The sequence below is a fragment of the Odontesthes bonariensis genome, chromosome 14 (assembly GCF_027942865.1).
Source record: "Odontesthes bonariensis isolate fOdoBon6 chromosome 14, fOdoBon6.hap1, whole genome shotgun sequence".
Lineage (NCBI taxonomy): Eukaryota > Metazoa > Chordata > Actinopteri > Atheriniformes > Atherinopsidae > Odontesthes > Odontesthes bonariensis.
In genome coordinates, this window is record NC_134519.1 from 22,145,696 (window position 1) to 22,157,000 (window position 11,305).

Sequence of the window (11,305 nt, forward strand, 5' to 3'; positions counted from 1 at the left end):
CCATGAATGAAGTTTTATTTCTGACCTCACTCGGACTCATTTAGTACAAAAGAGCAAACGGCTGTACATGGGTTAAATTCATTCAAATGCAACTTATTTCCTTTTGCTACCCTGCGATAACTCTAAAACCAAACAAAGACCTTTCATATAAACACAATACAGGGTGTTTCTATGCAGAGTGCTGTACCTCTGTCCATACTGACTCATACACCGCTGTGAGTAAGCGCTTACTTTATAGTGGCGGGACGGCAGTTAACAGAATCATAACAATCGTAAAAAGTACAATAAATACAAACATATCTGCAGTCGTGTATTAAAAAATACACTTTGGATTAAATGAAATATGCAGCAGTACAGAATCATTAAAAGACTTTAAAAAAATACATATATTATTGTCCCTGATGCTACTGAACACATTATTTTGAGATTTTTCTATACTGACTTGTTCATGTAATGCTGATAGTGCTTTGTTTCGTCCAATAGGACAAATGAAAGAGACACAAGTGTTATATACTGAATCGATAGCAATGCTGGCCGCACCTTCATGAAATTAGGAAAAAAAAAAAAAAACTTGTCTGTTTAGTGCTTAGTTCAGCTTGAGCTGGAAGTGGACCTGGCTGCAGTGTTGGCTGCAGAAGGCAAGGTGACGCGTTGCTCGTCCATTCGTTTGGCCTGAGAGCGCATGATGAGGCTGAAGAAGTCCTCGTCCGGTACAGTGGGTCCTCGGACCGGAGGAGGGGGAGGGGCACACCGCTGGTCATCCAAGCGTGAGCCCTGAGAGGAAGGTGAAGAGAATCGAGGTTTTGACATCTGGTGATCTACAATTATATCATTTGTTATCATCATGTTACATTTAGTCTGTACTTCTCAGTTCGGACCAAACAGGAGATCGGACGTGCGTTTCCTTCACACGCTTTCTTCTAGCTAAGATCAAGTACCTGGCACTTGACGAGCATATCAAAGAAGTCGTCATCGGGCTCAGCGTTGTCAGCGTTGGCCATCAGGTGGCTGAGCACGGCCTGACTGCTGCTCTGATTGAGCCTGAGGCCGGGCAGGCTCCCACCTGTCACCGCCACCGAATCCTCTAACCGCCTGCCTGTGGCGCCTGAGATGTTGACGGACTCGGAAACAGCTAAAGATTAAGGAGAGGGGAGGTAGATCAGTCTGAAAACCAAGTATCACTGTGATGGCAGACAAAAGTGCGACTTGAAGATGAACATTTTCAGAGACTTAAGGGAACGTTGTTAAAACACACACCGCAGAAGTGGGGGCTGCTGACAACTCGTACAGAAATTCTCCGACACGCACTGGCTTCGTACACGCTGGACTTCACTTGTCGCTCTATTCCTGTGCGTTGTGTGGATTTTTTTGGGAGCCAACATTAAGAACCGCTGCTTATATTAGCAACATTTCACCCGTGTTAGTTTTTGTAACGGCAGTCACTGATGGTGCATTCAGTGACAAACAAGAAATTTGAATTTTCCACTTTCCAACTGTTAAAAAGTAAGGAACGCTAATCAGAGGTCAGATATCCACGTGGGGATCTAGAACATCAAAAAGTAAAGTACAAGCAAAGCACTATTAGCTCATTTATTTCCTCAGTTTAGAGAACTATAGAACTAATATTGTGATCTGAAGTTCATAGCAAAGTAAAAACATTTGAACTTCTTTAACAGCATCATCTGAAGTTGAAGTTAGGTAGAGACACAGAGGGAGGAGGTTGGGTACGCCTGCCAATCTTTACAGCTCACAGAATGTCACATTTTCAGATGTGGGGGTCCAACATGCTAGGGTAATGTTTATCTGAGTTGGTAATGACTTCGGATACCCAAATATCTCCTATCGAACACAGAAAACAAGTGTTTTTTTTCAATAATATGTTCCCCATTAAAGTGTAGAAGCTTGAATTTGCTTGCTTCGAATTATTTTAGCTCACTCATCGGGACAACGTCTGATTCTCCAAACAGAGAGCACTTTGACCACTTTCTACTGCAGGTGAGACTCTGACTATATGTGACATATTCCCTTTAAGCCACAGAAGCTCTGAACCTGCAAGTTGCACTTTGAGTTTTGTGTAGATTGAAAATGAGCACCCACATTTCCTGATGGTTCTGGGAGGCGAATCCAGACCGCTGTTCAATGACAACCGGCTGCCTCGGTCCTGTATTGAACAACGTTGATCATCCATACGGTTGCTCTGGAAACGGCTCAGAAGGTCAAAGAAACCTTCATCTCCGAGCATGTCAGGACTGAGTCTCTGATTTAAACAGAAAAAAAAAAGACAGAAGAAACGTGAAAAACAGGGAAGCAGAGTCAACACTGTTCGAAGACGGCTAAAGGCGTTTAAACCAGAGGTTTGGTTATGGAATGAGTGCGTCCTGTACTGCATACTTTCTGGGATCCCTGTGCAGGAGTTTGGCTGGTGTCCAGCGTGTTGCTGGTATCCTGGAGGACCTTACTGGAGCCACCAGACTTGTACTTCTTCCCACGCAAACGGCTGACAAAGAACAGCTTGGAGGAGCTCTTAGTCAGAGAGGGCTTAGACTGTTTCGTCAGGATGTCACTGCTCCACTTTTGACCCTTTAATGCACAGGAATAGACTGATTATGACAGAAAATATGAAATTAAAAAGGAATAAACAGAACTAGATGAAGAGAAATTATCATTTTTTTCAGAGGGAAAAAAAGAGGCATGTATCACGTTTAAGCAGTTCTTACATTGATCTTGTCTGGAGTGAGTTTCATCAGCTCTAGGTTCTCCATGCTATGTCGTCTGCCCATCCTGGGCCGTGCTCCTAAAAAAAACAAATAACAATTATTAAATCATCAGAAAAAGAAAAAAAAGAAGAGAGACCAAGCAGTGTTGTAACTTTTTTTTTTTACCGTGTAAGTTGTAGTCTATTTCCTTATTTTCCGACAGCGTGGAGCCATTTGTGCTGTAGCTCAAACCTAGAACCGTCTGCAGATCCGACACGTTCATGCGAGCCGTCAGCTCCCCGCTCCTGTCTCCAGTCTGAAGCACACCAAAAGAAAATCGGCATAAGCACACAGGTGAAGCCACTTTACTGTAACTTTGTTTTCTTTCAGTTCACGAACCTCTTTGCAGATCTCCAGGTGCTTCTCAGCAAAGTGCATAGCCTGGTCGTGGTTTCCCAGTGCAGTGTGAGCATTTCCAAGACTCCAGCATGCACGACCCTCCCCAATCCTACGCACGAGAAAACGTACATAAAATCCATGTGAATGGTTGCGTTAAAATAGAGGAAACGCAACAGCAGTTTCTATTAGTGTGTTTTTAACCTGTCATTGAGGTCCTGGGCTATGATGAGGTGTTTGAGGTGATAGTCTATGGCTCTCTCATAGTCCTGAAGTAGCGTGTAGGTGTTGCCCAGACTGTAGCAGGCCTGCGCCTCCACTGCTCGGTCCTTCAACTGCCTCGCCAGCTGCAGCGTCCTCCTGACAAACAAACACACACACACACACACACTCACTCTCAAGCTGAATCAAAACATTGCAGACGGGCTTCGGTATATTTGCTTCCTTCTTCAAAGCCCCGCTGGCCCACTCCCTCAGAAGGAGCTCAGTCTGGGTACATGCTTTCAGAGTGTTTCATCAGAAAGACAGCTTAAAGATATATACACCTATACACCTAGAAACTACCAACCAGGCCAGAAATCTGGGTGTAGTGATGGACTCAGACCTAAATTTGGAAAAACACATTAAGGCACTAACAAAGTCAGCCTACTGTCACCTTAAGAATATATCAAGGTTAAAAGATCTGATGTCTCAGCAGGACCTGGAAAAACTAGTCCATGCATTCATCTTTAGTAGGCTTGATTACTGTAACAGCATCTTTACAGGTCTACCTAAAAAGTCAGTTAGACAACTGCAGCTTATTCAGAACTCTGCTGCTCGAGTCCTCACTAAGACCAAAAAAGTGGAGCACATCAGTCCAGCTCTGAGGTCATTACACTGGCTGCCTGTCCATCAGAGGATAGACTTTAAAGTTCTGATGCTGGTCTATAAAGCTCTGAATGGTCTAGGAACAAAATACATCAGTGACTCAGTATGAACCTTCCAGACCCCTCAGGTCATCTGAATCCTATGCTCCACATGTCTGGAACAAACTCCCAGAAAGCCTCAGATCAGCTGAAACACTCAGTGTATTTAAGTCCAGGTTGAAGACACACCTATTTTAACTACTGATTTTATCTGATTTTATCTATTGTTCTCATCTCTTTCTTTTTTTGTTTAAAATTTAAATCATGTTTTTTTATTTCTACTGTTTTAATGTATCTGTAAAGCACTTTGAATCGCCTTGTTTTTTAATTGTGCTATGCAAATAAACTTGCCTTGCCTAAAGAGCAGTGGATGGAAAAAGCAAAACAAAAGGCCTAATTTAGGCACAGATGGGATCTTTCAACAAAGATGATATACCCTGGTGGGAATAAGCTGACAGATACATCTGTTTTAGTGTCGTTCCTCAAACTTCCTTCAACCCTGCAGGTTCACTTGAGATTTCAAAGAGAAAATGAAAAAACAAATCACATTACCTTACTTGCAGGTCTGATAAACCAAAGCAGTATCACATGGGTGAATGCACTGTCATCATTTTAACATGCACGCATGAGTGAGCCGGGGCTTACTTGTAATGCTCGGCTGCCACTTCAAATTCCCCCAAAAAGATATATGCGTTTCCCAGGTTGCAGTAAGCGCGTCTTTCTGCAGAGCGGTCGCCGAACTCCTTGGCAATCAGCAAGCGCTGAAACAGAAATATTCTTGAATAACCAGGCTTGTTTACACTCTCGATAAAGAAAAAGCCGTCAAGGGTCAGCCTCACCTGTTCATGAGAAGCCACGGCTTTGCCAAAATTTCCCAACAAGTAATGCGTGTTGCCCAGATTGCCACAAGTTCGACCCTGGGCAGCTCGGTCCCCGAGCTCCTTCACTATCGCCAAGTTTGCCCTAATATTCCAAAACAGCAAACGTGTTAAGTGTTCAATGACTAAATGTATTTTTAGCATGCTGGATTAGTATGATTCAAACATCCACACACTACTACTTACTCATAGAACTCAGCTGCCTTCCTCAGTGCTGTCATGACCTCTTCTGGGAAATCTCCAGGCTCTGCCCCACTCCAACAGATACTTTTGCCTTTGGCATGGTACACATTCCCAAAGTTATAGAGAGCTCGCGCTTGCCCCACCTAAAGTAAGCCAGGAAAAGCGTGTCACCGGTGACATCTTCTGGAACTACAGAATATCTGACTGCCAGCACTGTTTTGCTTGAATATGCAGCCTCACCTTGTCATTAATGTCCCTTGCTATGTCCAAGTGCCTCTGGCAGCAAACCACAGCCTCATCAAACCGCCCCAGCACCTTTAATGTGTTGCCAAGGTTTCCACTGGCTTTGGCTTCTCCAAGCAGGTCACCAATTGTCCTAAGCAACACTTGGGATGTTAATAATGATAAATATTCCAATAATATTTGCAGGGTAGCTTGTGTTGAGTGTGTCCAACCTGGTTAAGGTGAGATCATGTCGGTGGAACTCCAAAGCCTTGGCGTAGTCGTGCAAGTGGAAGTAGGCATTGCCCAGCTGGCTGTAGATAGCACTGAGCACCTGAAGGTCCTCTGTGCCCACCTGGATGGCGGCTTCAAAGAAGGAGACACCTGCTCTGTAGTCGCCCACCTTACATAGCCGCTCACCCTCCAATGCGAGCTCCAAGCAGGACACCTCCATCCTACGGCGGAGAGAAGCTGTCAAACAAAGGTCCGAACTTCTGTTTGAGCTGATTTAGCCTCGAGGAAAAATAAAAATGAAGCTTTTCGATGAGTCTTAAACCACAAGTTGAACAAACTGAGGAAAAACAAGTCTTCTGTGGCTGCAACCAAATGCCAAATAAAGAGAGTTCACCCTCAGCAAGGGAACAAAACTTCTCTCGAAGCAAAAGCTTTCAACAGGGAATGTTGTTCAGCTACTTCCTTCCACCTAAAGAGAACAATGGCTCAAACTGAGCTTTAGTTTATTTTTGATAGATCTCACATCCTTCTGACATGCCTCTGATTGCGAGATCTTGTCTAAAGTTGAACAAAGCAAGCCAATATCATGCTTGTCTACTGCGGCCGATTTAAAACAAATATCAAATATCTTGTGTTATGAGTAAAAAGAAGTAGGTTTCAGCCCGTAATAACTGAAAGCTGTGCATACTTTTCTGGACTTTACTGTCAAAAATTTCAAATAATGCTCCGAAAACATAGCGCGTTTCTTTTCAAAACGTTAAAAGCTGCACCATATTCTAATAGAAAACTACAGGATAGCAGCATTTACAAATGGGTGCTCTTAGACAATGAAATAACAAAGCTTAGTAGAGTTAAACGGAGTGTCAGACCTGCTAGTGGCTTATCGACCAACGGGAGATTAAGCAGCGTACTGGTGCGAAGCGAAAACAGACGGCCAACTTTGGTCTTTCAGGAAACTATTCTTGGGAAAAGATTAGCTTCATTCAAAATCTATTCAGCTTGTTTATCTCGAGTTTTCCTTTTGTACCCACCCAACTGTTATCTAAAGGCTCTCAAAAACAGACCAAGAAAACACTAGCACGCAGGCATGATCTGCTCTGGAGTCCTTGCATGAAGTAACAGCTTACACAGGCTATTGTGTTCAACTGGGGTGACGCAAAAACACCAAACGCAGTAGCTTGTCTCACCAAACAGCTAGGCTATAATTTGTGAACAAAAGCAAACATGGTGTCCCAAAGCTCAGCTCAGCAGTCTTAGGCCTTTAATTACAGGATCCTATTTTTTGTTCACTACTTACTTTACATTATGCCATGTAACACTACAGCTCTGGTGAATACTAGCCTACCTGCCAGCTTTTTGTGTCTTACAACAGCAGCAGCACATGGAACATCTGGGAGGCATCTACTGATGTTTTCACTGGAAAAACTTCCAGGCTGCAGCTCCTTCTGTGTCTCTGAAGCATGGACCTGGGTCTATTACCTTGGACCCACAGAGCAGGCTTTACTAAAAGAAGTCCACGAGCTTGTTTGTTGCTCGTTTGCCTAAAAAAAGGTTAAAAATATATAGCATTCCTTTTTCTTTGATACCAAAACTAGCACTCATTTGACGTCACAGAGATATTTAAACACATTCAAGGAGACCCGTGTGATGCGGTCACAGTATTAACTTCCAATGCATGGCAGCAGGGAAATCGCTCAATCAGCACTTTTTCAGCTAATCTGCTTGTCTTTCCTCCAAGTGCTCTCTCTTCTGGCGACCTGGTCATCTTGAGATTACGTCTGTAGGGTATGCACCTGACAGATTACAAAGCTGGAGAATGCTAAGTAGCTTGATTAGACCTGTCTGACCTAAGCAGACTCTGCATTGACGTATAATGGAATCAATTCATTGATGTTGCCCGTCCTTCCAGAAGAAATCAGCCATCCTCTCGCTTAGCACAGATATACACTGTCCAAGTGAGATGGACACATGTGTGGCCATGAAGAAAGCCAGCAGGGATGAATTTTTCAGGGCTTGTTTAAATATTAAAGCCAAAAGGTCTCTGGTCCACAGGTCGCACCTGCTGCAAGAGCGGTTTACCTGAGTTTGTTGGGACAGCTGGCTGATGCCTTTGTGAAGAAGCACACCTGACTTCAGACAGGCACAGACCGCACCATAACCAAGCTTTTCCAAGCTATACTTTACTACATCCATTTCTGATGCCACATTACAGCCAACAACAGTCTGCTAAATAAAAGCAAACTCTGTTCCATGAAACTGACACAAAGATAAAAACAGAAAGAGTGTTTGTTCCCTTTTATCCACCTACAAATAATTCAACCAACAGCTACATTTCAAACTCGTGAGCAGAAATGAAAATGACCAAAAGCTGAACAACCGGAGCCACAATTTCTACGCTATGACCACACTTTAGCAAAGAGTCTTGAGATTCCTACCTGTAGCGGACATGAAAGGGCTGCTCCTCAGCTCGCATGCTAACCAATGAGCCGCCGGTGTCCATTGAAGTTCATAATATGAGGGAAAATCCCAGTTTCGTTCCCGGAAAAATGATTGCGTTTAAAAAAAAAAAAACCCTAACCCCAACAAAAAGTCACCAAATGTGACAAAGTCCGAGACTGCCCCTCTGCTGAATGTTCACAGGGGAAGGTAAACCCATGGGTGTTAGGGCTGCAGAGTCCTGAGCGTCAGTCCACACAGCTGCTTTCGTATATTGTGCGTTTTGCGTCACTGCCTCTCTGGTTAGTAGCGCTCTGTGAAGAGAACACAAGATGCTGTTTGTGAAGCCTCTTTTTGGCTACACGGTTCCATGGCAACACCAACCAAACAGCAGCGTGCACAAGCAGGGCAGGCAAGAAGCGAGAGAGTGGGGCGGGAAAAGAAAGGACGGGGCCAGCGCAGTGGAGCTGTCAATCTCACACGGTGACTCAGTTCGTCCAGAGTGTGTGTGTGTGTGTGTGTGTGTGTGTGTGTGTGAGCTCTAAAGTTGCTAGAAAGTGACAAAGCTACAAATGTCTCAGGACGTAAACTTTTGTGAGCGGAGGGGGCAGGAAAAATGTGCAAATGTGGGTCAGGAAAACACTAAAAACAGAGAGTGCGACAAGAAAACTGCTTGCCTGATTTGTCAAGAAAAAAAAAGTTTTTAAGTTAATGGAACCTCTGGAAAAAAAAGAAAAGAATCTTAATCTATGAAACTTCCACCGAAGGAAAGAACACAGATAAAGCAAACTACATGGACAAGAGTGACAGCATAGAATGAAGACCAGAGCCAACCATTACCTAATTTCTCCATGAGATCATATAAGCCACCACCATTTATGCCCCCAAGTTTAAGCCGCAGGCCCCTCCCCACCACCTCACACACGGACATACAAATAACTCACTAACTGGGTTAAATCCTCATGATGAAGAACAATAAAACAGCAACACAAACGTGACAAACAAGCAGTGTGTGTAGGAAAACAGTTAAAAGAATTCCAGAGCCTGAGGATGTCTTCCATTTCTCTGATACAGGGACTTACAGCTTATGTACACACTGCAGGTTCACATTATTTCAACAAACATCATCATGAAGGCACTGCAAACCACTACTCCCGTGTTTCTTTTTTCCATCTAAATGACATAGAGCCCACTCTGCTAAGGTCCATTTCGACTATCTTAGCAAATGAACACTTGCTTGTTTTGCATTTGAATGTTAAGAAGGCCCGAAAAGTGAAGAGCCACTCAGGCTGGGCACGTCAACTGTAAAATCCCTGCTAATGAGGACTGTTACAGTGATTATCAGATTAGCCGTTTCGATATCATCTCGCAGTACAAAACAAATCTGGCAGTTAAGAGGACACCAGCACAAAAAAACACTTATTTAATAACATATTTGTTATTACAATACGATTTAAATGTACTTTTTCCCCCCCATTTTTTTGCTAAGTATTTGTGACGCTGCAAATTTGTTACCCTGCTACTTGAGCAGCTGTGTAAAAAAAAAAAAAAATGCTGGAATTCAAAGCAATTGTCTTTGGGCTCATCTTTTAATTCGTCCCGCTGTGTAGTTGTGAACAGTTGTGACACCGGTTACTTCTCAAGGTTTTTTGGAAGCCTTACAGTGCCCGAGCCTAAACACGCAGCCCCTTTTTCCTTCACTATGTGCCAGCTGGGTGTGTTTTTGCCCTTCCCAGTTGACAAACAGGAACAATGAATGCATTTAAAAAAGGCACATCAAAAAAAAAAAAAAAAAGGAAAACAGACTCTTTTAATGACAGTTTTGTGGGAGGTAATCACCGACTCCTTTTAAAGCCACAAACAGGACATGATTTCATCACTGAGCAGTCGTGATCTATTTTCTTTGGGCTTTAATGCACTAAAATTACAACTGCCTATGACCGCAAAATCTAAATATGGACACGCTACAATTGCACTATTAGGCAGTAAAGAGCTTGGACCAAAACATAGGACAGAAATAACTCAGTTAGTTCTGACTGGGATACTGACCGGTAATTCTTCCACACAGGAACAGGAAATCTGGGAAGCCTGGAGAAAACAATGTTGTGACCATGAATAACTTTACATTTGATAAACCCGTGTAGCAATATCTGGTTACATAATACATAATATTTCTGTATCTTACAACCCTACAAACCTTTACAATGTACATAATAAAACAGACACTACAACAAGCTGCAACGAATATGCCAGTTAGATTTGTAACAAAATCTTTCTGAAACAGTTTAAACACCATGGAACATTAATGGGTTATTTGCAGGTCTATTGCACTTGTTTTAACTAAGTGTCTAAAGAAATTCTGTATACATTAGTCACACAGTTTAATGCAGTGTGTGCAAGCAAGAGACATTACGTGCGAGTGTGTAAAAGCTTTGATGGCTTAATTACGACCATGAATGCTGATATGATGCGAGGTCAAATTTGTGAGACAGTTATTATCGTTCAATACAAAACAGCTGAAAAGCTTTTTTCCATATGTTCATCAAATGGATAAAGCACGCTCGAACTAATAAATGTAAGATTCCTATTGATAACTGACATGAGCAGGTAGAAAGCACTAAAACAAAACCTATTTTCTGAGTTTGTGTGGTTAGTTAATTCCCTTTCAGACAGACCCCCCCCTCTGTCAGCTCCATTCATGCATATTTATCCTCAGTGAGTACGCCTGACTAAGGAGAGGAATGTAAACATTAGAGTTGTATCGTGTGCACTGCTGTCAGAGCTTCGATGTCCCCAGAAAAGTTGGAATTAACTCCAGTTCGAGGCTACAGACGTGTGCAGCGAATTCATCCCTCTCCATGCAGCTAAAGATTAGCTCCGTTAGCTTGTTAGCCGCTAAACTTACGTTAAGTGATCCAGCTCGAACAATGGTGGCTTCTCTTCTTCTTTTCTTCACTTTCTCACAACATTAAAAAATGTGAACGTTTTAAAATCAACCGCAGCGGTTTTTTAAAAACGATTCTCTCTTCAGTTTAACACTACATTGTCTTTTTTTTTACTTCAGTAAAACTTCAATTTTAACTTTTAGGGGACAGAAAAAAATACCTCACTGTACTACTAGCTTAGTGTGTTTTCGACAAGCAACCAATCAGGGGCCTTCATTCAAAGATAGCCACACCCGAATACAGTCATTACACCAATCAATTTGAAAGAGAAGAGATGACGTATTACAATATCTAATCTGTCAGTACCTGGTGAACACAAACATAGATATATATGTTTGACCTACCATTTGCGTTATTATTTGTAAAAATAACTCTACTTGGCCCTTCGCTGTATATTGTTCAGATAGGAG

The 11,305-nt window shown here is 42.6% G+C and overlaps 1 protein-coding gene across 3 annotated transcripts; it reads right to left on the bottom strand.

The window, feature by feature from the left end:
- Position 1: 1 nt before the first annotated feature.
- On the bottom strand, positions 2-11,082 carry gpsm2 (G protein signaling modulator 2). Of its 3 annotated transcripts, XM_075483568.1 has the most exons (16): positions 10,856-11,082; positions 10,000-10,038; positions 7,950-8,264; positions 5,514-5,735; positions 5,299-5,434; positions 5,062-5,201; positions 4,837-4,960; positions 4,643-4,758; positions 3,297-3,452; positions 3,096-3,204; positions 2,883-3,012; positions 2,718-2,794; positions 2,392-2,580; positions 2,098-2,257; positions 939-1,132; positions 2-774 (listed from the first exon to the last, which is right to left on the bottom strand). In XM_075483568.1, the coding sequence occupies exons 3-16, from the start codon at positions 8,012-8,014 to the stop codon at positions 592-594; spliced, it is 2,001 nt and encodes a 666-aa protein (XP_075339683.1). In that variant the 5' UTR covers positions 8,015-8,264; positions 10,000-10,038; positions 10,856-11,082; the 3' UTR covers positions 2-591. The 3 variants fall into 3 exon arrangements, with proteins under 3 accessions (XP_075339683.1, XP_075339684.1, XP_075339685.1); XM_075483569.1 differs by lacking the exon at positions 7,950-8,264; XM_075483570.1 differs by lacking the exons at positions 7,950-8,264; positions 10,000-10,038.
- Positions 11,083-11,305: the final 223 nt, after the last annotated feature.